The sequence below is a fragment of the Clytia hemisphaerica genome, unplaced genomic scaffold, assembly GCF_902728285.1.
Source record: "Clytia hemisphaerica strain Z4C2 unplaced genomic scaffold, Clytia hemisphaerica genome assembly, whole genome shotgun sequence".
In the NCBI taxonomy this organism is placed as follows: domain Eukaryota; kingdom Metazoa; phylum Cnidaria; class Hydrozoa; order Leptothecata; family Clytiidae; genus Clytia; species Clytia hemisphaerica.
In genome coordinates, this window is record NW_027103473.1 from 1,730,152 (window position 1) to 1,757,654 (window position 27,503).

General features: G+C 36.3%; 3 protein-coding genes across 5 annotated transcripts in view; 1 reads left to right on the forward strand and 2 right to left on the reverse strand.

Moving 5' to 3' along the window:
- Positions 1–27,503, forward strand: part of LOC136798461 (mRNA export factor GLE1-like) — a 75,833-nt gene that overhangs the window by 8,015 nt on the left and 40,315 nt on the right. Inside the window, exon 3 of one of the 2 annotated variants that reach the window (XM_067055073.1) lies at positions 163–214. In XM_067055073.1, the coding sequence (XP_066911174.1) occupies positions 163–214 (52 nt within the window). Of the gene's footprint in view, positions 1–162; positions 215–15,247; positions 15,396–27,503 lie in introns of those variants that run through there. The other variant, XM_067055075.1, reaches the window with a different exon arrangement.
- Positions 6,672–15,375, reverse strand: LOC136798463 (uncharacterized). The gene is made up of 11 exons (XM_067055077.1): positions 15,105–15,375; positions 14,512–14,762; positions 13,653–13,782; positions 13,041–13,114; positions 12,155–12,326; positions 11,492–11,811; positions 11,078–11,198; positions 9,324–9,531; positions 8,634–8,664; positions 8,045–8,123; positions 6,672–7,495 (listed from the first exon to the last, which is right to left on the reverse strand). The coding sequence occupies exons 1-11, from the start codon at positions 15,373–15,375 to the stop codon at positions 7,011–7,013; spliced, it is 2,142 nt and encodes a 713-aa protein (XP_066911178.1). The 3' UTR covers positions 6,672–7,010.
- LOC136798455 (uncharacterized) lies at positions 17,959–26,129 on the reverse strand. Of its 2 annotated transcripts, none has more exons than XM_067055068.1 (13): positions 25,766–26,129; positions 25,227–25,407; positions 24,896–24,998; positions 24,257–24,374; positions 23,403–23,575; positions 22,773–22,926; positions 22,273–22,529; positions 21,629–21,743; positions 21,196–21,233; positions 20,532–20,635; positions 20,099–20,138; positions 19,774–19,795; positions 17,959–19,044 (listed from the first exon to the last, which is right to left on the reverse strand). In XM_067055068.1, the coding sequence occupies exons 1-13, from the start codon at positions 26,058–26,060 to the stop codon at positions 18,323–18,325; spliced, it is 2,322 nt and encodes a 773-aa protein (XP_066911169.1). In that variant the 5' UTR covers positions 26,061–26,129; the 3' UTR covers positions 17,959–18,322. The 2 variants fall into 2 exon arrangements, with proteins under 2 accessions (XP_066911169.1, XP_066911168.1); XM_067055067.1 differs by having other exon boundaries at positions 18,267–19,044; positions 23,382–23,575.

Genomic DNA, 27,503 nt, shown 5'->3' on the forward strand with positions numbered 1-27,503 from the left:
CAGCCGCCGTTTCCTTGAAAAAGCAGAAAAAATGCTGTGTCAATTTCAGATCGTCCAAATCTCAAGGCCGTTGAATACTTGCCTAGTAATATTCGCGTGATAAGGTAACTTGTAAATCTCGCCAGATACTCATATCTCTTCACAGATTTTCTTATTTTTCAGAAACAGCGAGACCGTCAAGAAAATATGGGAAGTCAAAGACAGTTCTTCTCTTGTAAGTTCTTTTTATACAAAAAACACTTGTCTATTCATGATATTTGTGACGTAATATTTTCATCGGACAGACCGCGGTCTTTACTAGTCAGTTGTGCCAAATTTGAAACAAAATTATTAAAGGTAAAATTTTCATTATTTATGGCAAAAACTGGGGTGTAAGGATCATATCATGAATCAACCTTCTTCAACGACGCGGTCGTTTCGGTGAAGGTATTGAAAACATTAATCTAGGAGACCTTCAGTCTAAGAAAGCTCCTGTAAAGAAGTCAGATACTCTTGTATTGATGCAATTAAGTAACATTAATATAGTTTGACCTCGCTCGATGGCTAAGAACAATTCACAATTCACCATAGATACTCGGAGAGAATGTAGGGTTTTGGCTTTGTTTATCTCAGAAACCACCGAAAAATATCATATACTCTTACGTTTTTTTGTAAAACACCGACCTCGCTTACCTTTCCTAGTCTACTTCATTGGACAGAATGCCAAAGTAGACTCTAGTTAAGGAGCGTCCTTAATATTTTTGGTTAGATAGGTATAAACTCTCTCCTGAACACTACATGCATTTTTTTAATAAGAATACACTTTATAAGAATGTCCATGATGAAAATGGCCAAAAAACTAAGAATAATGCTAAGAATATCACCATCATGGAATTATGCTACTAAAGCTAAGAATGCCATTTTAAGAGCATTTTCAATTATAAATTATAAATTATCCCCAAGTTAGATTCACTCCTTTTACAAAAGTGTCATTTTATGCTTGAGACGAATTTACTAAATGTTAAATCTAGTATGAATTAGGATCCTAACTGTCCTAACCTAAGAATGTGCTGTAAGAATATTTTAAGATGATTTTCCAAAAAAGTTAAGAATATCCATGATGAAATAGATTTACACCATTCTTATAAAAAAAAAAGTGTGTAACACTCAGGTATAAACTGTGTCTTATAAACTGGGCAATTTGAATATATGGGGAAATTTCATCCAAAAAGACCAACTAGATCAAAAGTTAAGGACAGTACAGGAACAGCCCCCCCCCACTTTTGAACCGCACCTGAAAGCCTAGTATGAATAGGGCTAATAAACGGGGGGAAGAGAAATAGAGAAATGTTTTGATTTATGTTTTGTAGATGATTCTTAGTCATCATTTTTCCAAGAAATTTCAAGAAAATATGAAGTAAAGTATTTTACAGTATGCAGTAGAAAATTACAAAGTAGAAAGAAAATAGCTAAGCTAAAGAATAGAAAGGCTAAGAAAGATAAGAAAGGCTAAGAAAGATAAAGAAAGATAAATTAAAATTGTATGTAAAAATAATTACAAGTTTCGTTTTTATTTCTTTCGCTTTTAACGGAAAATGTATTTCCATTCTTGACTTTTGAGCACAAAATTTAATGGGATGGCTCGGTGAGGTATTTGCCCTCGTACAAGCAAGCATTTTCTTTTTGGTTGAATTTCAAGTTTCCTGGACAGGCGATGCATCCAACAGTAACTCCCTTCCAGCAGGCAACGTATTGACGGTCATTAGCTGGGTCTTCAACGTTTCCACTGAAGTGGGGTCCGTAATGGGGGCATTTGTCTGGACAGGAGAAGGTGGTGGCTGGGTGCCATTTTTGTGTGGTGACACAATCGTCGTGTTTGCTGTACAAACATTGGTTGCATTTTTCGCTGAATTCCAAAGAGAGTGGGAAACAAGCTTGACAGTAAGCCAATCCACCGGAGCATTGGACAAAGTAGTTACGTCTGTATTGACCATAGTAGTAGTAATCGAAGTTTCCGTCAGCTTTTCCTTTGCACAAGGAGTTTGGACATTCGACTGGTGGTGGTGTGGTACCAGTAATTGGTGGGTTGGTAATGGCTGCAGCGGCTATAAGGCGAAACGAACAATTTTAAATAATAAGGTCTAGACTCACGACAGTACAGTGAATATACAAATAAGCTAGATCTTCATATCGTTTTGGTGATGTTCGGTCACACTTTGGTTTAGAACGAAATCTGACTATAACAAACTAGTGATCGTCTTAGTAAGAAACTGTAGTTGTGTTCAATTGATTACAATAACTTCGTGAAATAATAAGGAGCAAGGAAAATCTTATAGAAACCAAGAAGGAAATTGAAGAATAGAAAAATATTTCATTTGAACTTACCAGCGACAAGGGCGAAAGCAATGATGCACTTCATCTTGTATGTTTGAAAAGTAAAAGAAAATTTTCTTTTTTTGTGTTCAAGTTGTGTTTGGTTCTTGTTTGTCCCAAGTGAACTTGATGATTTTCACTGAACCTTCAAACCCTTTTTATAGTAAAACGCATCCCCCAATACAATAGAACGCTTATATAACAATAAAAAGAAAAGGACGACATCGACGTTTGATTTTCCTTTTAACATCAGCAAACGTAATCTAAACAAAGGGTTCCAACAGACAATACAAGTTAACCCCAGATTTCTGTTCACCGGACGAAAAAAATCAGATGATCTTCGTTTCGTAAGGGGATCATGGGTGCTTTCGAAAACCGGATCATTTTCACATCTCTCAGCCGTATGAATTAGTTGCACCAGACGGAAGATTAATTATACAATGAGATATCAATTAAAATAGGATTTATTGTGCGGTGTGGCCAGTCCTTTGTTATTGCCGTCTTTTATGATTAATTATCAAATCTATTATTTGTTTTTTTCCTGTTTTCCCGCTCAATAACTGTAATGTATTTAGATTTCTCTTAATTAGCGTCTTATTGTTTGTAGCATCTTTCGAATTCAAAGTGTTTCATAGTCTAGCAAACTAGACGACCAGATGTTAAGCCTAAATTCGAAAAGGGAATGCAATAGTTAACGCTCTTATTTATAAGAACTGGAACTCTTTTCAAGGCTCAGTTTTTTCTTGTACTGAATTTTAGGCCTTCACACCCTATTTTTCAATAAGGATAGTTGTCATAAATTTTTCTTATTTTCGACGTTTCAAAGCATTTCAGTCAAAATGATCAAGTTTGGTCGAAGTTTTGAATTTTGCAATTTTTGATCCCTTGTTGTTTTTTTACGGTTTTTGCATGCCTTTGAGAGAATTTCGAGAATTTGTGGAAAAAGGTAGTAGCATACATCATTGCACGGGAAAATGTTTTAAGAACTTTTGGCAGGTTCTTGCTAAAACCTATTTTATGATAACTGTGTTAAAATCTACGTCTCCAATATTGAAATTACTGTTCCGGTATCTTTATAACCACTTTAAAGTTATGTGCCTCAAACAAGAATTTACGAAGTGGTAACAACTTGACTGCTATCGTCCTCACTATTATGCATGGTGATCCTGTCTTTTCTTTTCACTGGCGGTCAGATAAGAGAACTAAGAAAGAGTCTCTGCTGAATGCGAAACATGTACAAGCCTGACACTAAAGTCTGTTCACGATAAGTGTGCATTCATTTTTCTTTTATCTCTAACTTTTGAAGGAATTCTTCAATCTATAAATTTGGTATCGTTGGAGAGATATTTGTGAGTGGAACAATTATTCTCTTTCTTTGAGAAAATTCTAAAAATGAAGATGAAAATAAAGAAGAAAAAAATGAAGATCTTGTGGAAAAGTGCTATAACTTTCATTTTCACTGGAGAGATTCTTTGATCTTAGGAGGTCATCACTGTGAAGAAATTTCACTAAAATATTTATTCAATATAAAGTTATGATACAAAGTTAATAAATGATTGACCCCAAAAAACAGCAGAAAACAGCAGAAAACAGCGTTTTTAGACGTCAATCAGCTTATAACTTTGTTTGATATCTTTTGACTGAATGATTATTTTTGAGAAATATTTTCACAGTGATGACGTTCGATGATCAAGGATTCACTTCAGTGAAAATGATAGTTATAGCACTTTTCTACAAGATCTTCATTTTTTTCTTCTTCATTTTCATCTTCATTTTTAGAATTTTTTTTAAGACTTTTTTATTTCTGTAAATAATTCCTTCAAAAGTTATACGTAAAAGAAAAAAGAGTGCACACTTATCGTGAATAGACTTTAATACCGGCTTCAATAACTCCTTTAGGGAAATAGTCTTTAGATGGTCTGCAAAAAATCCTATCCATGCTCAAAATCTTTCATAATGAATTTGAAACTGGCTGTCGGCCTGTTCTGAAAAATTGACCACCTGATATAGCTAATTACATATGATGTCTTTATGAAGTCTTGTCCTTCATCAGATAGTGAAGCACTGTACAAAATTTTGACAACTGGTTAAGATTTTATGGCCATTCATTAATTTTGGCTGTTTTGGCAGTTAGCGCTGATCAAACGGTCGCTGTGCCTATCAAGTGATTCAAAAGGTATAGGAAAAATTATAGCAGGAGAGGCATCCCCCCTCCACAGGGCAGATAGGATTAAGACGTTCTTATTTTTTTGAGGTGATGTAATGGTGTCTCTCTTTCTTTTAGCTTCTTTCTTTCGAGATCTTCAGGCGTCCAAAATATCAGTTAACCGAACTAGGGTTCGTTTTATCAATGGACGTGCCAGAAAAATGTCTTTCTTTTGGTGACAACAAATAGCCTCGAAACCCCCTTCCCTTAATCGACCTCCCCCCTATTTTCATCAGGCTTCTGATTGAGCTCTTCTAAAATTAAAGTTCCTGACAAAAATACTACATCAGGTAGAAAAAAATTGATAATATTGCCTAAATTTTGGAACATCAGGATTTTCCTTCAACTGGTAAACTTTTTATGAAAAATCCTTGGGTTTACTTTAAATTTGCAAAAATCAGGTATATAAAGTTTCGACAAAGATCGAAAATAGCCTCGTCCCGTGTTGAAGAAGAGGGGTTACATGATTTTGTTATAGGATATTGTCGAGTTTTTACTATTTTTCAAATCAAGGAATAGCAATGGCAAATCTTTTATTTCAGCAACCATTATGAAATACAAAATCTTGTAATGTGGATGTCACTTGGCAAAAACAGGATAAACTGAGACTCTAAAATTAGAATGTAATGTTATTGTCTTTTAGAAAGGAAAATGAAGAATGTTGCTAGTTGTAATGGCTGTTACGACCAGAAAGTTATCAATCCATTTATGTTTTTATTGCTGCTTTATAAAGAGCGATGTATCTTTACTCGTTTTTTTATATATCATATAGAATTATTGCATGAAAAATTATAGGCCTTAAAGCTTAATCGGCGTGTCTTTTGAGTATTTCCCTCACTTATTGTCCCATGAAACAAAAAAAAGAAACCATAGGACATGCACTTTTTTTCTTGTGTTGGTCGGATAGAGCATGTTGCATTGCACCAACATGAATAAAACTTCTCGTTTCCCCAAGCCTTTAGAATAGCACCTTTTGGGGCAAGTTTCTTGGTTGGGTGAAAAAACAGCGCAAACAGGATTCTCAACTCCCCAAACCTTTAATGTAACTCTTATAAGAAGAATAACTATGTAGCTGAAACCAGGAGGTTTCAAAGTACCCTTGTGCCAAGAATGAAGTTTCTAGCACTAGAAGATAATCTTCTTTCTTCTTCATTTTTCATCTTCACGTTATGAAATATTTTGATTTTTGACTTAAAATATTAATGCTCTGAAATATCTTTTAAACCCTTCGAGCATCTTGGAGGGGGTGAGAATTGAAGAGAACATTTGTTCAAAAATGGCAAGTAAAAAACAAAAATTAGTACACACTTATTAAGCGAACGAACTGTTCATAATTCCCTTGATTCCTCAATATTTTAACGATGATGCCATTGTGAGATGTCAGTTTTTTTAAATTTTCTTTATTTTTTTGTATAACCAAACCCTTCTAGTATCGTTTTTTATCGTTATCCAGAGGTTCTTAAGGTCTGTCCTAATATAATCTGCAGCGGAGACAACAAAAGGCTGTAACTTTACCGTTGACCCTGTGCTAGCTGTACAACAGAGTCATGGCGTATCGGCTATATTACTTGAATAAGTGTGGAAAAACGATTCCCGTCGCAAGCAATGAAGTATAATAAGCCCGTTTTATAAGCCCGAAGGGCTAGAAGCGAATCTCCTTGGTAGGATTTGAAGCCAATAAATCCTACAAAAGTTGTGCGGCCAAGCGCGGCCCGCCTAGTTTTTGCACAAATTTCAGACTGAAACTAAAATTTTCTGCTAGATTTCGAAGAAAAATACCACTCGAAAACAAAGTAATTACTAGATTCAATCCATCATCAAAAATACGGCGCATATTTTATGGCTTCAATTTATCTTGCTTGAGAAAGGTGATTCGCTTTTAGCCCTTGTCGCAAGTGCTTATTCATGTGAGCAACGCCATAAACCCAGATACAATCCCTGACCTACTGCTCCACACCCTTGTATCAGAGAATGGTTATCCAATTCCCCTAACATGGAATGGGTTGACCCGAATCAAGGTATATTCATTTGCCAAGTGAATTATAGCACCAAGTGGGGAGTCGATATCCACTATCACTACGCCAACTACGGAATGACAATTAGAGCACTATCCTTGAACTTCAAATAAGATTTTCAATCGCTAGGTCAAAATCTTTAAACTGTTACAAGAAAAAATATTTACAGTAAATAAGCCATCATCGTCGGCCAATACCTCTTCGAATGGGTTATTTGGTGAATACACTGGTGTGTTGAACATGTATGTGCACGGTAGAGACAAATCGGTCAAAGAACCCTTGAGTCACCAATCTCTGGGGCGCCTTCCTACAATTCCTAAAGTCTATTTATATCGTTTTTATCATATTAGCTAGTGTCTCATTTGTTGATTCGTCAAATGCGAATATCATCTTCCCAGCTTGGGCTAAACGAAATAATTCACATTGCTAAACACAACTCAACATTCGTTGTCAGGTTCAATTTTTTGAAGTTCTTTGTAATCAGGATTATCATAATTATTTCCCTCTTGTTGTTGTTGTATTTCTTTCTCAAAGTCTTCTCTTGCTTGCTCCAAATCTAAATAAGCTTCTTCTCCACCTATTCCATTCATATCCACATAAGATTCTTGTGGTTTTTCATCGTCCTGTATTACGGCATCTTGTCGTAAACTCTCGTAAGCGGAGTCTCCTGGTCGTACGTTTGCTAAATCGGTATACAAATTTGATGCTGGTGAGGTAGGACCCGACTTTGAGGGGTCGGTCTTCGCCGCTAAGGGGCCGATGCTAGGTCTAGGGTCTTGGTACGCTGAGGTTGTTGGGTTTGGAGCTGGTCGGCCCATTATATATCGTGGAATGACGTCGGGTCTTTCTTTTGCACTGTGTCTTTCATGGATGATTTCCTTAGCCAGTTCAAGAATTTCTGCTGCCTCTTTTTTGCTTTCATCTAAAATTTATAAGAAATGTTTCGTATTGATAGACTAGACCCATAGTGCCCCTCTGGATTAGGGAGGAATAGGTTTTGAGGCCAACTGGAGGTATGGGAGGGAAAAATTTGTTCGGGGCTAGGATGGGGAGCAACCGAGGATGGGGAATGGAGAACTTTCAATCTAAGTATCGAGGAACACCTCTTAAAATGTTAATTAAAAATTAAAAAAGCTGATTTGCTGAAATCATATGTTCCGTTTCTTATTTTAGACCAGCAATATTAAAGAGATATTAGAGAGATTTTACTTGAAAAAAATCCTTTTCATTATCCCGTTAATTTGAAATGTACCCTTTGAAAATGATAGGCACATCGAAATTCGTCAATTTTGATTTTTTTTTCTTAAGTGGGGACGAAGAGTTTTTTTAGCCAGCGTGGGAAAAACGAGGAGGGGATAAAAGGGGGATTATTTTTACTAATGATGTTAAATTATAGACATCAAAAGGAGGTACTGTCACGCTTCTTGTGCCCCTGAAGAGAGTAGAAAATGAAAAAGAAAGCATTACATACCTTCAGGTCCTTCAGGTATATTGAGTGATTTTTGGGCGGTCTTTGACCAAACGGCATCACCACTTTCTTTAGTTTTTAGCTGGAAGATTTAAAAAAAAATTTGAGCTGAAAATTTGAAAAAGTGACAACAGTAATGACAATTAACAAGTTAATTGGTTCCCTTTGCCGCTTTTATATCTAGTTATAGACTACACTATGGATTTCACTTTGACGTCTCTTTAAATAAACTAATATTGGTTTCAGTCAACCTCGTTCCCCTGCGTATTATCAGTATTTTGATGCTTACTTATACCCTGGCATTGTCTGTTTTTCGAACGCGAAAAATTATGTAATCTAAAAACAAAACGTCAGATTTCATTTGTTTCTGGATTTGAAACCATTGCATTGCAGTGTAGTTTTGTAACGTCAGATTTTTTATGACATATTGTTTTGAGAAGTCCCTCCCCCCTCAACACCAGGGTATTCTCGGCGGTCAATCGTAAATAAAGCCTAGGATACACGGGGACGAGGTTGGGTTTCAGTTTTGGTAGTTTCTGACTTTTATTCTTGGCTTTTTGATAACACAGCACGATTTTAGTATTAAACTGACCTGTGTTGTCCCGTTATGCCTTCCTTTGTATCTAAACGAAAATAATGAGCAATATTTTACACCCGGCGATATTCGCAATTTAGTAGTTTATGCAATCCTTCTTGGACAGGATCCATGAAAACAATCTCTTGAGATGAATATCTTCTGTTCTTTGTAGATAATTCTGAGAATATTTGAGAGAGGGCTTGCAACTATAATCTTTGCCTTTTTAATATATGTTGAGAATTCTAGTTATTCTTTCTGGGCGAGAAAGTCGATTTTGGGCCATCGACTTAATTTAATCGAATATTTTGATTTTGGAGGGGTTTACAGACTTCCTGGCTATGTTAGACCATTTTGGACCACTTATTAGACCATTAATTTTAAAATTTACCCTTCCAATCTATGTTAGAACACTTACAATTCGAACAGCTTTATTCCATAATGTTAATGATATTGGATTACTAATCAGATCTGATTCTGACCCCCTTCTAGAAAAGTGGCATAGAAGGATTGCGAGAATCCGTATAAATAAGCCCCCTCTACTTAATTACTTTACAAATCAAACAATCTTATACTCAGAGCACCACTTACACCACTTTTTGATTTTACTTGTTGGGTAATACAATCGCGAGTGCTATCAAAATACTTCAAAATCGAAGGGTTTGAGCTTGATCAAATTTTATACCTTAAATACCTTAAATTTTATACCTTCTCGCCTTGCAGTAACAGTATAAAGCTATCAATAGTACAATAAATGCAATTCCTCCGACAACAGCTCCAACTATGACAGGAACATTATCATCAGAAGTTGAGGATGCTTCTGATGGTGGATTTTTAATGGGCGGAGTTGGTGATTGTGTAGTTTGTATGGGTTGTTTGTGAGTTGGTGGTTCAAAGTTGTCCTCTCCTTGCGTATCTAAAGGTTTAAAGAGGTAAAAATGATTGATAGCCATGAGTTTGTTAGAGTTTGTTGAACAAATGAAAATGTGATTATTATTATTATTGTTTATTTTTCCCGAAGTGCTATCGACTCGGCCCGTTTTTAGGGGACAAAATATTGATAGAAGGCTGTTCGTAAATTAGAATCCCTTATTATGTCCGGCTTAATTTTAGATTGATGATATCGTTATTAAAAGACTGAATGATAGAAAGGTGCCCAGTTAATTAATTAATTCACTAGAGGATAGAATCAAGTAAAGCAGGGCCAATTTGGAGGTTCTTGGGATCACTCGTTGACCAAAAATGGTCAAAAAAACGGTCACAATCTTAAAAAATGGGATTTTTGTCAAATTTTTGCATTTTTTTGATTTTTTGGCTTAAAATCTCGCTGGAAAAACTCACTTTTTTGCTTGACCATGAAACCCAATCCAATTCCTACGAGTTAGACCAAAAATGACGATTTCTAACTCAAACTGGGCATTACAGGAAGGCTTCGCCCTCCTATATAGCCCATATCTAGTCATTGGCACTTTAAGGGTTAAATGTAGATAAGATAGTTGGATTATCTGAATATCGATATTGAATATGATGTTTACCCCTGTTATTACAGGCTCCTCGCTGGAAATATTAGTCGAAAAATTGGCCCTGGTGGGGAAATTTTCTGAACTGTTAGCCCAATTATGAAAATCATTGGACCCTTGGAAAATCACTATCTGTAACTTAAAGTAACCCCACTGGGCTTCTGAGGTGACAGGGGTGTTATCTATAGAAACATTCCGTATCAAAACGGTGTTGGTCCGTCCCCCTATTCGGCTTTAATTGACTTTATGCCCGGGGGGGTGGTACAACCCTTGTCGACCGACGGGGGTGCTCCGCTGAGGTTCAAAAAATGGACCCTACGTGGGACTCGAAATTTGCGAAAAAAGTGACCCTGAATGGGACTGAAATTCCAAAATGTTCTCAAATTTTCTACTTTTTCCCCAAATTTTCCAAAAATAGGCACCCTACGAGGGACTGATTTTTCTATTTTGGTGTTTTTGCGACCCTACCTGGGACTCGTGGAGGTTAAAAAAGGTACCCTAACCAGCGGACCATCCCCGTAACTTATCTTGCCCTAGTACCCCCCCCCCCCCGGGCTTTATGCCCAGGGGTACTTAGGCAAATGGAGGGTACGGTGTGTGCCGCTCTTAAGGGTACCTTTTTTGGATTTCCAAAGTCCCGCTACGGGTCAGAAAAATCAGAAAATCAAATTTCAGTCCCACTAAGGGTCGGAAAAATAGAAAAATTTCAACTTTTTACACCCCTGGAAAGATCGAAATTTGATCAAAATTGGTCAAATTTGTCCTAATAAGGGTCGTGAAATTCACAAACATTTTCTTTGTTTTCTCTTTGTTAGTCCCAGTAAGGGTCCAAGGGTCGAAAGTCGGGCGGTACCCCCCCCCGTCAGCTCTCAACCCTAGTACCACCCCCTCCCCCGGGACTTTATGATAAGGAAAAAAAATCAAACCTAAAATGCCACTTACATGTTCTACTACCTTCAAACTTGACGAACAAATGATAAACACCTGAACCAAAACAATCCATTTGGATGTCGAATAAATGACCCAAAAAGGCTCTGTAATATTTATACTCGAAATAGTTGAACTGAAAATGAAATGAGATAACTCGTTATATGTAGGAGAGTCTTCACGAACACGTAATGTTGCGCAAATTTGTAACGAAAGTTATGGGTTAAGGTTTGTAAGACATTTTTAACTGTAGGGATGCGATAACTTGTTTGAGTCATTCGAGTTATAGAGGTTTGAATTAAATTGACTCCACTGTCAATCAATCTCTGGAAAATTTCTACGTACTATTTTGAAACTATCCACCGTTGTTGGTGTACCCTCCCTCATTGGAGAGACCTCAGCGAAAATCGGCGAAACTTTTCTACTTACAGTTAAGGAAAAAGAAGAAGTCGTTTCTCCTCCAGCAACCTCATTATCATCATGTTTTACCAAAGTAAAGTAATTCTGTACTAGTTTAGTCCACACTTTCCAACCATCAAAAGTCAAAACTTGTATCTCTTTAATACGCAGTTCTCCATTGCTGCAAGCATCTGATGAGATCAACAATTCACTATTCTGTAGAAATCGCAATCTCCAATCATATTGCTTGGGTTCTGTCCATTCGTTATTCTTAATGAAGATGGTGTAGGTGGATGTTTTATCTCCATCCTCGTGAGGACCAACGTATTTCAACATAGTATTGTAACCAGCTAAATTCAAAGAAGAAAAGCTAGCATGCGGTTCATGATAAATATCATAACATTTTTTCTACTTCGAATAATATCAAGCTTTAATATGTTCATTTTGAAACAATGTTGTGTTAGCTGGATACCTTACCTACATTACTGGGGTTAACGATTGATTCCCATTTTTAGAGGGAGCCTAAAAATTCCGTAAAACGTAAAACGCTAAAATACCCCCAAATTCTCAATATATTTTGAACCTGATTGCAGATATACCAAAAACATTGAGTTTGCTTCTGGAATAAACAAAGCAGAACTAAATTCGAGGGGTACTGTAGTGTATCAATTAAATTGGTTTTATGAATCTTACCTTGATACGCATCTGAGATGGCTGTGAGATTGGTACATCCCAAATCACCGATGTCAGGTGTCAATGCATACATTGGATTGCCCCAATCACAGTTTTGATATTCATCGGGCCCGTTCAAAGAATATCTGTCTCTGTCCAGACCGCGTTCAACAATAACATAATCGGGTGGAGCCTGTTTATAGAAAAACACTTTGAAGTTTAAAATTTAAAATTTCTGCAAGTTATTGATTATGTTTGTGTGTTGCTTATCTGCTGACTTTCGGGGAACTTAGGCGTTACACAACCTCGCAAATAGGGGCGAATAGTTGGTGGTAGGTGACTTAAGCGAGTTAATGTAGTTGTGTGTGTTTTTTTTAGCGACGGAGACAATTAACTTCTGATCTGCTCATATCCTGAATGACTGAGGACGACGGCAAACAAGCACTTTTACCGTCGTTGATTTTGCGCGGGTGAAAACTGTGGGTTATTATAAATCGTTCCAGTCATTTCACCGCACAACTTTGGATAGAGAATCTATTTAATTTACTTTTGGTGCTGCTGACAAAGTCTGTGGGGGTCCGATTCAATGTTAACGAGGACGCACACTTTTAGCTGTTCACAGAAATACATGCTCTTTATCTTTTACATATAAAATCAATAAATTGCGGCTGAAACTGAAACACAGTAAAAAAAATGATAACACAAATTGTACAATAAACGTGATGTACCTTCAGGTCTAGAGTTAGACTCGAAAAATAAATCTGAACGGATTGCTCATGGATCGCCCAAAACCCCTGCAGTTGCACAAAGCTTTCGCCAAAGCTTTTGTTTGGAAGAAAGTGCGATGACCGGAATTCTGGTGTTATCTCTTACAAAAAGGCTAATATATCTTAACTAATATATATACCTGAGTTGTTTCTTCTTCTGTTGTCTCTGGTGTAGGAGGGGCGGTTGGAGATGGAGGAGTTTTTCCAAAATAATCTGCAAAGTAAATATTTTGGTATTTAAATTTATATCCTTTAAGAATCTATTTGCAAACGCTCCACTTTTATCTACCGGGTGTGTAAAAAAAAACGTCCCTATTTTACAATCTTTGACGTACATTTTTCTATTCAGTTGAGCTGCTTGATTTTTTTTGTGAGTATTGCACATTTTATTTCCAAAAAGTGAAAAATTGACGTAACTCAGCGAAGTTGTCATAAAGTCATTTCAAATAAACATACAAATGTATAATTTGAATTAAATTTTAAATCTTCCCTTAAAATTTAATTTGTCTTTGTTCGATAGAAATTTGTACGTTAAAAATTGAAAAATAGGGGCGTTTTTTGACAGACCCAAGTATTTCGAATCTCTGCGAAAGAGCACGTTGAGTATCCATCCACCTTTACTTAACTGGTTTAACAGTATGATGTAGTCCTTTTTTGTCGTTTGTTTCGATGTTTGAGGAAAGGAAATTTATCGGTATTTCGGAGTCAAAAATGGCCAAAATCAATCAATCAATCAATCAATCAATACTTACACTCTTCTCTTCCAGCGAATTTGACACTCGTAAAATATTTCTCTCCAGACTTATCACAACTCCATGATATATCGAACAGCCTTCCTTGAAGTACACTTTTATCTTTTTTGTTTTGTCCACTGGCTGAAAACTTTTAAGAATTAAAAATATATACAGTGGATCTTCTTCTTATTATATTGCTCCTCCACATAGAGCACTGTCTTTGGTGAAACCAACCCACTCTTGTCTTATCAGCACTAATATACAGTGGATATCCATAACTAAAACCCGCACAGGAGCACAAAATTTGTTCAGATTAAGTAAGGTTTATAAGGCAGTGTTAAATGAAGGGACCATAAAATTTGTTCGGGTTAGAAACAGGAGGGTTTCGTTTCAAATATCACTTTCACTGAGTCATTCACTGTTTCAGTCCAACCCTGGAAAGAGGGGTACATATATATTTAACTCTATTTGAATTTTGTTTAAAAGAATTTTTCGTTTACAAAGACGCTCTAATTTTGTTCATTTATATAGAGGCCTTTACTGATATTGAATATAATCTTTGTGGAATAACCGAAAAATACAAAAATTTATTTGGTACGAAAAAAAATTAGTTCACTTTTTATCAGAATGACCGCTCCTTAAAAAACATTCAGAGAAAAATAGGCCTAGAAGAAGAAGGCCTCACAAGCCTAGAATATTCAAGTTGTACATTATTTTATATCTTTGATTTGCGCTCTTTGTTCTCGAAAATGGTCAAGAATGGTCAAGGTTTTTCACAAAAAAATTCCTTAAGCACACCATCCTGCGAAAAAAATATTGTTGATTACGCGATCGCACCAAAAAAAAAAAAAATCAACGATGGAAAAGTTTTACTTACTTCGAAAGTAAATTTCCTGTCCGGTACTGCTGGTTTGAAAATATCGTCGTTGAACTTAGTGTAACTGAAATTGTAATTAGTATATTCCCAAAGTTCAAGCTCAATTCTCTGTGAGCAAGATTGGAAATCGAACAAAGTTCCATTTTCATGTATAATAGGTCTTTGTACGAAATTCCATTGTTTGTTTGTATTATCCCAACCAACTAAAGCGACTTGACCGTTCGTTCCTTGGAAAAACATGGTTGTTTGACCTGATAACGAAAAACGATTGAATATCGGGTTGGACAATGAAAATATAGAAAGGTTCTTGTTGAATTTTTCAACCTGATGAATTTTTTTAATTAACTTTTTGCAGATCTTCGCGTATGCACTTTTTGCGTCACCTTTGCTTGCCTTATCAGGGTCAAAAATGTCAACTTGGTCGTAATTCTGGACCAATTTGAATGACTTAACCACTTAATTTGAAGGATACTTTGTCAAAAAATTAATTTCTCCTAATTTCTCATTTTTGGAGACCAGGAATTGCTCGGGCAAATCTCTAGCTTTTCGCGACGGGGGAGAGGGTTGTAACCAAATACTAAAAAATATCTTACCAACCGTGTCGCTGCTTGCATAACAAGAATCTTCATTATTAAAATCAAAATACAATGTGTTTGTTCCACTCTTACATTTGCATACGTTCGTATTGATTGATGAGTGATTCTCGGCGTTCCGTATATCTGTACACTTCTTTCCAGGGTTGGGCTGAAACACATCTCCAGCCTTCATACGGTCGACCTGTTTCGGGATCAAGAGGGACTGTGATGTCACAAACCCAGCAACGAAGGCGACTATGATGATTGCTGCTGAGGAACAAGTATGCATCTCGGTTGACCGTCTTTTTAGTGAGTTTATTTTCGATTATTCTGGTATACTTCTTAGTTTACATACTGTCTAAAATATTATTTATAAGTTACGATTAAACTATACAAGTATATTCATGTTCAGAAGGTACTCAGCCTTTAACCCGCCTTGCCTCTGTGACCGTTTGGGGTTATAATTATAGCCAGTAAGGATCGGACGGAGGATCCAAGCTGTTTGGCTAAGGGGGAGGAAAATATCTTGCTTTTGATGGGTTATGATCTAAACTTTGAAAATCTGATGCTAACTGAGATTCAAAATTTTAGTGCCTGGACCATTCTGTAGCTCAAAAATATTAATTGATTTCTTGAATTATGTGTTCAGGTCGGAATTAGACAGGAGACCCGTCCTGTATTTTTATAATCTGGTATACACAGGACGGGTACGAGCTGCGAGGCAGATTTCTGCCTCTAAAAAATTTACAGTAGGAAATTCGAATTAAGCGCTGTCCTCACTTACTTAAATTAAACCCCAAATTTCGGAACTTGCGCTTTCTATAAGAAAGTGGGACCAGTAAAAGAATAACAAAATTTGATTGGCTATGTTTTCATCCGATAATAGGATCTGGGAAATTCTCTCTCAGCCCAAACCATGCTATATATTTCGCCATCATTATATAAAATAAGAAATCATAGCGTGGATCTCCAGGCTAGGTCCGAATAAGAGATGTGATAAAACACCAAAACAAATAAAAGTATTTTCCTCTTAAGATGAATGTCCTCTTATCGATTGTGTATGTCTAAATTTACACCATTCCATGCCATGCCAATTTCTCTGTCTACTAATTTTACCTCCGATAGTAAATTCAAATCATATATTATCAAATGGATTATAATAAACTAAGCTGAGTAATTTTTCTACTACACTCTCTCTTCCTTTATTACGTTCCATTGCAAGCATTATCATCCTGTTTTGAGTCGAATTAAAACCCGCCGACTGTGACATAAAGTCATGTCAAAATGAAACCTTTATAATCACAAAAATAAAGATATATGAATTAATGAAAAAAGCAATGTTTATTAAGGGGCTTATGTAAGGGACCATTTGGGCAATTGAATGTATTGAAAAATGGTTGAGAAAATCTTGCCAAAGGCCAACTGTAGCTAGAAATAGCGCTTAATTATAAGAAATTCTTTAGTACAGTAAAGCAAGTGTTTTACGATACCTTCAAGTTCAAAAGCCTGTTCTGGGTTCCTCATAGAGAAAACGAATTCCTTAACAGGAATCTACCTCCATGACGAAATGAAGAAGCCAAATTTCAAATGGTCGTCATCCAAAATGTCCTCTTTTATTTGAGGGAAAATTATGAATTTTGAATAAAAAATCATCTCTCCCAGTTTTGTATTCTTTTTGAAAAAAATATGCTCAGTGAGGACGTTCCTTGCTAAGCTTTAGAGGGGTTTCATTAGATCTGCGACACAGTGATCATCTAATTTTACATACCCTTAGAATACTAAAAACGACCAATAAGAATGAATTCATCCAATTTTCTATAACGGAGAAGTTACATGCAACTTCCACATGGAGAGGGTTCTTTGCCTAAGCTAAATCCTACCAGATATGATAGTAAACTATCACAAGCTACTCTTGGTCCGAAAAATAAGGTTAAAAAAAGATTAATTTTCATTATTTCGAAAAGTTTAACATGTAGACAAGTTTTTGAAATACGCAAACAGGTTTTTTTTAACATGCTTTGTGTACAGTAGCATGGCTTGGCAAACCATTATTTGAGGGGGGGGGCAAAATAGGAAAATTGGCAATTAGGGAAAATTGTGGGGAAATGACACGGGCGAACTGAGCGTAAAATTTTTTCGACTTTTCTCCATTTTCTAGGGCCAAAAACTGCCATTTGTGAAGGGGGGAGGGGAAAGGGGCGCTGAAATCAGTGTTTTGAAGAGCCTTTCCTTACTTTTCAGTGCCCCCCCCCATAAAAACCCACCGCTGGGGGACACTGCCGGAACAGGACAGAATTCACTATCCAATGGTAGGGAAATAGCTGCGCTTACTCCACTCTGTCATCTCGTGCTCACAACACACAAAGCTGCTGGTGACTATACTTGAACAAGTCGGCAGTGCCCCGCAGGGATTACAAGTATTAGCACCCACTCCACAGAGTCAGGCCTATCTCCCCACACTCTTGAATTATAGTATGGTACCCAATTGCCCTCACAAGCTGATAACCACTACACTACTGCCTTTTGGATAAATACGTTTTTCAGTCTTTCCACAATATACTAAACACCAAACAACTTGAAAGAATTATATCCTTCTTTTGCTGTTGAGTTGGCTCTTTTTTCCTTACATTCGAAACAACAACGAGCCTCCGGCTCAAACATGACGCTTAATTTATCATTTTCATTGCAACATCCTGTTTAGCTTTTCAGCTCTTTTTAAAACCAAGAATTACCGAGGATACGTTTTCATTAAACACAGTAAAAGATTTATAAAAGTATTATATGATTGATTAAAATCCTATTCTCAACGAAGGCAGAAATTTAAAAGCTATTACAGTTTAAGATTGGGGGTGAATTCAACACAGTTTGGATTCTCGATAGAATGCAATAAAATTTGTATATTTCATCAAATATTTACAATTGCTTTTCATTGAAATCAACATACCAAGGGGTCTTATATTAGATAATTCAAGAATAAAAAACTAACTATCGAAATTTAAATTTTTAATACAGTGAACTCTAGCTAATTCGAACTTCTTTCGAATCTTTCTATAGTTCGAACTGACTCTTAGTTCCCGTCAAGGGGAAAGCCTTGTATATTCTCTATAACTCGAATCTTTCCCCAATTCGAATAAAATTTTCGAAAATCGAATTAGAGAGAATCGACCAAATTAGATCAAATTATTTGCTTGCAATCTTCAACGCTTTCAATCTACCGTGATGAATGGGAACATGATTCAATTGGGTGTAACAAGTTCGGTATTTTCAATTTGTATTTTAACATCAGAACCTATATCCTTTTTATCGATATCATCGATACTTTGCTGTTTGTTTGATTCGATTCCGACATCGTTTTTACTTTTCGAAGCGTAAACGTCTTCTAACTCATAGAAACTGCTACTTCTCCTTAACCCAGGTGTATACTGCGGTGGCAATTCTAAAGTACCCTGTCTTTTACCAAGGTTGTTTTTATCGTTTTTTGTGTCAGTTTTGTTTTGTGGCGAGTATTTATCTTCAAGCTCATAAGCACTAACGTTGCTGTCTATACTTTCAGTACGCGGTGACTCATTTAAAATATTCCGTCTTTTATCGACAGCGTCAAGGTCGTCGTTTCTATTAATTTGATTTTCAATTTCATCTTCTATTTCATATTCGCTTTTATTGCTTCTCATACTTGGCGAGTACTCTGATTTGTGTATAGTCGTTAAATCAAGATAACTTTCGTCAGCCAGAGGCTTCAAATACAACCCTTCGTATGGTATTTCTTGATACAGTCCGTTGCTCTGATCCTCTGCTTCTGGTCTGTAATTTAGAGACAAGGGACCCACCTGGGGGCGTGGATCAGGTAGATCCGGAAGATGTGTAGGAACGTAGCGAGGAGACCCTTGGAAGTCGGTCTTTTCTCGCTTTTGTAGGATTTGCTCTGCCAGCTCCATGATGTCAGCTTTGCTCATCACGACTGAAAAGAAACATGCAGGAATGAGGGTTAGTTAGTTTTTTAATCCTCAATTTATGCAAGATTTTAGAATTCATATGGCTTCTCAGTCAAAGGATCGACTTTAGATAATTTCTATACTAAGTTTGAGTTCATGGTTTGAAAGGTCTTTTTGCTATGAAGAAACTATACAATCATGGACAAAAGGTTGTAGACAAATGAAATTTCAGTGAAAAATGATGAGAAATAGAGCAAAATGACTCTTCAATGTGTCTGAAAGGGGGGGGGTTAAGAAAAATACTTTTGAAGTCGTTGCATTACTTTTGAATTGCTCTTGAGGGAACCACGAACAAAAAATCAGCGTTTTGATACTGGTGTAAGCCAGTTAACCTAGCCCTTGTGGTTAGCCCTTATGGTTAAACTGCAGCGGGTGACTTTGAAAGACAGCTTTGGATGGGTTTGGAAAGCACCCAGAACCTCTTGGGAACTTGTTTTTGATCGATATTGAAGTATTTTGCAAATATTGCAGAAGTTTACAAACCTTTTGTCCATGATTGTAACTCGAACACGCACGGGGAATACAAATTTGATCGAGTTAAGGGAATTTTGAGTTATCGAGCAAGGTTTTTAAGGCATTGTTAACTTAATGTACTAAAAACTTGTTCAAGTTATAGAGGTTTGAGTTAAAGAAACTTTGGAATGGCAATTGGAAATCACTTAAACACTATTATATGGAAAGGTGCGACATCTTACTTTTGTCATCCTCTTGATTGAACTGAAATAGAAGAAAAAACTTAGTCAGCAAAAAAGAGTCAATAACAAATTTTCAAAATACTTTTTGCAACCACTAGAGGTAGAAACAGGTAACGGCATACAATAACCTCATATTCGGTTTCTTAAAAGGTTTTAAAGACATTTGAATAAGGGCTGGTATGAAAGAGGGTAGTGGGGAAGGAATTATTTAGATATTTTTTGCACTTCCTTATCTCTACGCAAAGAGAAGGCGAAGGTAGTTCATAGAGTAACAAGTCCCTAACCTACTTCACACACTGACTGGAAAGAGAAGGCGAAACATTACCTTTGGATCATTTTTTAACTCTTCATTTCCATCTCTCCTCCTAAAAGAGTGAGGGATACACGATGTAGAATAGGAGACATTATAAAGATACGCTTTCAATCAAGCTGGATTTTCCAAATTGGACACTGTTAGAACCCTGTTTGTGCACTTTACCGCTTACGACACAGGATGTGAATTTTGTTTTGAATGTTTCTGGCTTAGAGCCTGTTCTTCCTAAAGTGATATGCATTTCAATATTAGAAGGGACGAAGCGTATTTCGACGATTCAATTATTACGCGAGGGTAGAAATTTACTGACCCTGAGTTTATAAGCATCTAATTGGTAGATCAAGCTGTAAGTAAAAACATCAAAATAAAAAAATACAGCTTGGTACTGCATACCTCATTTTTTCAGATTAAGCTTATAGGACTTTTTCTTTATCGACAACCGTACCTTTTTCTTAAGAGAATATAAAGAGTGACAATGATTCCAATGAAACCAACGCCTCCCAAAGTGCAGCCAATGACCAATGTTAATTCGCTACCTGTCAGTAAAGGCTAAAATGAAATGAATAATAACTAAAAGAATTAAAGTTTTGTCGAATTTCATTTGTTTTGATTTCACACCGCCGCCGAGATTTGCTTTAATCAGAACTTAAATCGAATCTTTAATCACAATTCACATATCTGCTACTAGGCCATATCAACTAAATCTTCCGGGAGTCAGTCTCAAAGTATGCCCTCTGTAGGCCTAAAACGGCCAAAAATGACCAAAAACAGCAAAAATGACCTTCACAGTGCTGTAACTTTTTTTATCTAAGAAAGATAGGAAAAATCTAAATACAGATTTGAAATCGGAAAAGTTCAAATATTCTGAAAAAATTCATGTCATGACTTTTAAAAAGTTGAAAATTTTTTTTTCATTTTCATTTTTCTTCTTCATTTTTCAGCTTTTCAAAAATTTATCAATTAAAATTTATCCTTTAGAGAATTTTCCTTGGAAATATCTTTCCAACGGTGTATAACTTTGTAAAATAGCATGAATAAGTGTTGAAAAAATGTTCAAAAACTAAACTAAAGTATCTACATACTTTTGAGACATTGGCATTAAATCTTACCTCGGTGGATGGCTCAGCTAAATCTTTGCCTGGTAAATCTAAAAATGTAAGAATAATCAATCGAGTGTGTTCATTGGGTAGTAGGCAGGACAATCATTGAGTCTCATTTGAATTCTTGATTTGCTTCTTCTTGGGTTATCGACCAAAGGGTACAATTAGGTGTTAGGGTATTTTTAGACTTCTAATTAATGGAAATAAGAATTGGTTTTTGAAACATTTGCCCTTCCTCTACCAACCAAATACTACGAGGAATTCAAGATTATTGATGCCTTTGCTTCGGAAATAAACCACAGTCCATTCACATGGAACCTGTTCCACCAAAAATTAGACTTTTTCCCCTTGAGAATGGTTTCCACGTGATAGTAAACACGAAAACATACTTAAAGTAAATGGGTTTTAATCCGAAACAAAGGTATGCCCATGAAAAACTTACACTCTCTTTCTCCTTGAAACTTTTGAAACAAATAAGCAACTTCTTTGTTGTTGCACTTAAAGCCAAATCTGATCAAGTGACCTTGCAGATCGCCAAAGTTCTCGTTGTAATCTTTCTAAAGTGAAAAAAACTTTAAGTTTTGAAGCACATTCTTTTTTGGAGCTTGAAGTTAGTAACATTCCTGTTTTTTGTTTACCTTACAAAAGCTGAAATAACAGTTAAATTTAATACCAGGAATTTAAGAAGTTAAAGTTGACTTTTTTTTTAGCTTTCGGTACCAATTGTGCCATTAACGTCACGAATGACGGTTTCCACGGACCACAAACGAAATCCTTTTATTACAGATGTGTGCCAACCTGGAATAGACTGCCGAGAAATGTCGTTTACAGTAAAGTCTATCAAGACCTTCAAAGAAAACGATGCATGGGAAAACCATCCCTCAAAATACGATTCAAGAATAGTGTAAAAAAAGATCGGTTAGAGGCCCACTGCAAGCCTAGCTTGTAAATCTGTATAATTAACGGGTTCTACGTGGGAACAGACAAGAGACTGAAATCATTGAAAACCCGCAGTTTTGACCCGCGGGACAAGTATCGTCCTTCTCCAGTCAACTCAAAATCTTACCCAGTCTCCTTTTTACTTACATCAATCCCTATGGTGGTTCCTCCATCGGAAGAATTCTCTGTCGGATCAAGTTTGAAATAATCATTACTCCAAGTTTGCCAACGGTCATGATTGTAAACTTCGGTAGAAAAGAAACTGTTCAAGTCACATGTATTCGAAGTTACTACATTGCCATCAATGTCAAATATCTTTTGTGATTTTGGATTACGCCATTTATCGTCATCTTTCCAGGATACATAAAATACGACTTGATTATCCAATAAGAAAATGTCATGCCCTATGACAATAAAGGATTGGGTCAGAAGGAGAGTTGTTAAGTAATTGCTGTCAGAGGGGATCCGGAGCTCCTTTTCTTGGGAGCTTTCTAACCGAAGATAGGAGAGGGATTCAATTTTTCCTGGATCGATCCACTTAACCTTTATACTCCTCCTTAGTTACTGAGCATTTGACATCAATATACTGTACTCAATACTTAATAGTCTAGCTCAAGTATGGACCAAGGAAGTAATCGGAGGTATACCTTTGAAATTTTGTTCAATTGTTTCCACCGATCCGTAGCAGCCACGCGTGCCATTTTCGTTGATCATGTAAGTTGTCAAGGGTGCATTACAAACACATTCCTCGTCTGCGCGACAGCTCCATTTGTCTAGTAACCCACGAGTTACCTTTAACACCTGTAAATATCAATATATATTGCAAGCTCTTTTCCTATTTAATTCCAACTTGGATGGTTGCGAGTATTTGTGTATGATAGATGAATTTGAACAACCCTTATCTGATAAAGTCCAAGTATCATCAAATTCAAATAGTTAGACATAAAATTACTAAAATTACTAAAATTATCTGCAGTGGAGATAAAACAGGTCAAATCTTTCTCTTGCGTTTACCAGTAACATAAATAAAGCCCGGGATACATGGGACAAGGTTGTCAAACGGCGCTATATCAAAAGTACCCACAAGGAATAATAGATCTAGGACTCATGGTGCATTTACACCCACGTTGAGTATTGGTATCATTGTACCAATTTCAAAAAAACTTCGATCAAAGATTTTAGTATGCCTGAGTTTTTATAAAGCTCAGTTACTCATAGGTATTGGTTTGATGTAAGTTTGTAGACACTTGATGTACCGTGTTTGATGGAAAACTCGCTGTATTATTGTCTCCATTACCACTTCCTGAAGTTGTTGTTATTGCAGAACTCATGGTTGTCGTTTCAGAGGCTTGTATTGTTGTTTTGGGTGGAGGTTGCGGCTGAGTTGTTGAATTATCTGTTATTGGTGTTGCGGTTGTTGAAATGACTACAGGTGAATCTGGAATTGGGTCTAAGGAAGACAGAGAGAGTAAGCCCTCATTTCGTACCTATAATATAATGAAGCTTTTTTATTTTTTATTTTATGTTGAAGCTATGACGACAGTATCTTGTATCAAAAAACGTATTTATCTGAACATAAATCTTTTTGAACATTTACTCGAATTTACTAAATGTCCTTTTTACCGAATCTAAAATATGTGATAATTGCATCTACCCTAGTTATATAAATATACAAATGCAGTAACTGCGATAAGATCACAATCATTTGTTACTCAATCACGTACTGTATCTTAGGAGATTAAAATAATTGATCCTTTGATTAGAGAGTGCTTGTTAAGGCTCGTGCCTCCCATTTTGCCTCCCGACGTTTGTTGCTAACTATAACTATAAACTCCAACTTTACGATAATGCCTTTTCACTTCACAATGAAGTGGGGGTAGTGGGAATATTTAGGGCCAAGATGACCCTTACCGGGACAAATCTTTCTTGTGGTAAAAAGTTAAAAAATTTTCCTATTTCTCCTACCCTTAGTTGGACTGAAATTTTATTTTCTGATTTTTCCGACCCTTAGCGGGACTTTGGAAATCCAAAAATATACCGTGCCCTCACATACGGCACATACCGTACCCTCCATTTGCCTAAGTACCCCCCCCCCGGATCTAGGAGCAGTTGAACTTGAAGAAATGCTTACAATCCCGCTTTCCTTGAAACTTGAAGATCATGAAAGCCTTTTCAATCCCACATAACATTTGGAGGGCTACCAAACGTCCTTGATATTTGCTTTTGATTTTCATTTGAAGTGAAATGACCTAAAAGTGATGGGATATGTCATATCGATCATTTGTATCAATTAACTAAATTTAATAATCCCTAAATTATGAAGGTGGGCCGAGTATACCGAAATAATTTATATTAAATATTCGAGAACTAAAAATGCTTGACTGATTCGACTCATTAATTGAAAAAAACTTAATATCTAAGTGAACAGTGATTAAAGAAATCTTTGTGACTAAACTGCAGTCATCCACAACAATATCCCCGGGGGGGGGGGGTACTAGGGTTGCGAGCTGACGGGGGGGGTGCCAAACAAAGAAACAAAGGAGAATTTTGGGATTTTTACGAACCTTAACGGGACAAATTTGACCAATCTTGACCAAATTTTGACCAAATTTCGATCTTTCAGGGGTAAGAAGTTGAAATTTTTCAATTTTTCCGACCCTTAGTGGGACTTTTGAAGTCCAAAAAAGGTACCGTTAAGGGCGGCACATACCGTACCCTCTATTTGCCTAAGTACCCCCCTGGAAACAATATTCAGTATATATTCATTTACCTGGAATTCGAAATGAGCTTGGTTGGATCCAGTCTTTTTCTCTGTGATCGTGAAATCTGAAGCCACTACTTTGTTGCAGGACGCCCATTTCAAATTATTACAACTAAAGGAAAATAATATCGTAGCAATGACACTTTTGGTTTCTAAGAGTCTTCGAACCACCTTTAAAGGCTAGGAAGAAACTAGGAGCCATTCGAGACAGGAAAAGTTTGAGTTAGAGAAAATAAAAATCATAGAAAGATAAAAAAAAGCCAAGCATATTTGTCTAAAATGAAAACAGTTCGAGATTATGGAAAGTCGGTTGCAAGATTGACATATTCATATAACTCACCTTACACTTTCAATCTTTGGATCTTTACATTCTCTTTCTGTCACAGGTCGATCTCCACCCGCGATGTATAAGGCGTATGTACCAATCCACCCTTCATTTTCATTCCATCTCATCAAACCAATCTCTTTGTTCATCTCAATACTGAACTCGAATGGCTCTAGTCCACCTCCCCCAAACATTTCTATCGTATTTGTAAAAAAAAACATTCAATTCTATCTTTGTCTTTGGATAAATATTTCTTTGAACTTTCGTCAGTTCTCCCCATTTGGGCTCTGACGGACGTCACTTTTTCACTTTTTCGACGAGATTTATCTTTGAGAAAACAATTTGAGGAGAAAGCTTCTTATACTGTTTCGGATGATATATTGAATGTAGTACTTTCTCTGAATTCGTATTTTACGTTTTTCAAAATGTTACCTCTAATCTACTATGTGTATGAAAGCCACGTGGATCGCGCAGCTAGAAGAAATAAGTGGTTTCGAATCCTACACAGGAGATTCGACTCTAGCTTTTGGTTATATTTTTTTGATAAAACTAACCTTCGTGTTTGAAGTTATCCATGATTTCGCGGCTCATTTCACACTTTGCCTTTGTTTTCGTCCTACTTCTTTCGAAAATCATGGTTTTCTTGTCATCCATACCTATACACAAACAACTTTTCGTACCATCATCCTCTGTTTTCAACGTCTCGCAATCAAGCCCTCGCTTTTCTAAGAATTTAAAACTGTCTTCGAAGCCTCGTGTAACTTCAAAGGTATTCGTTGTTGTCTCCTCAGTGGAGCACATTTGTTGGTAGGATGAAATAATAATTATTGTTAACAAATACCAATGCATTCTTTACACCAATCTGTTTTAGAAAATCTTCTTAAAATAAAGTAGGTAAACTCTTTTTTTTTGTGCTATCCTGTCAGTATTGAAGTTATTGATTTTAAATTTTAATACATACAAGGTTGCTGGTTGGGTATCAACAATATCTCAATTAGGGGGCAAATTAGACTTTTCGAGAATGTCTCGATTCTAAAGCTAGAGGACCATTTAACACAGCACGATCTGCTTTTTGAAGGATTTTCCTACTTTCCCCAACGACGATATATTTGCCCCCCCCCCTATTTTAGCCAATACGACACGTTTACTGTCTGTAAACTATATCAATATCCAAAAAAACAAGTAAGCATTACACCATCATAGAACTGTCGATTAACACTCCAATTCCTTAGAAATAAAAAAACACAAAATTTGCAGAAAAAAATCAAGACATCAATCAGTACTCCAGTACATCTTTTCCGGGATTATTAACCCAGAAAGATATTCATTCGATGTATAACTGAAATGGTATATTTAGCACAATTTTCTTTCTTTTAACGCGGCATTGATACTCTTAGTCACATACCATTTTAACTCTCTATTTTCATTTGTCAATATATTCAGTCGTACATATATCAGGAAGAGTTCATTAACTAAAGTATCCTTCATTAACGCTGTGCTTTAAATGATCAACAAAAATCTTCCTGCTCTTTCTTCATTATCTCTTAACCATTTCTTATAAGAAAATCCTCTCTTTATAAGATTGAGAGAAAAAGTTGGTAGAAAAGAAGCACAATGTCTTTCCAGATATTCCAGATGGAAGGAAACAATGTCATTTATGACTGTGGTTAGTTCACTATGACTGGTTTGTTCACTAGCTATGAGCAAAAATGACGTTGTGCGAATTAGGTGCAAAGAGCAACCCCAAAATCTCCCCATTGTGAAATTTGTTTAAAAGGACGTTATCCGAAATGAAAATGAAGTAGGATGTATAGCACTCTAAAAGAAAACCATCCTCATTGGGCTATTTCAGAAATAGTCTGTGCCCCCTATGTTGAGGAGGTGTGACGTCCAGGGTGGTCTGGAAAGTAAAAAGTCCAGGGTGGTCTGGTTTTTTGAATGATAAAATCCAGGGTTGTCAGTAAAATCGGGTTGAAAATCCAGGGTGGTCCAAAGAAATGGGAGAAAGAAATCCAAGGGGACCTGAAAAATTGGAAAAAAATCTAGGGAGCCTTTAAAAAACCTTTTAAAAAAAGATCTCCTCAACATAGAGGATACAAATTTTTTTCTGGGATAGCCCATTGGTGCATTTATTCATCTACTTTTCTAGAGCGATTTTCAGATTACGTTTATCTAAATCACAACTTTTCAAAGTTTGAAATTCGTCAAGTTCATTTTTTTATTTGTGTGCTTACACCAAACATGCAATCATTGGACACCTACTCAGCACTTTAATTTGTCCCAATTAACCTC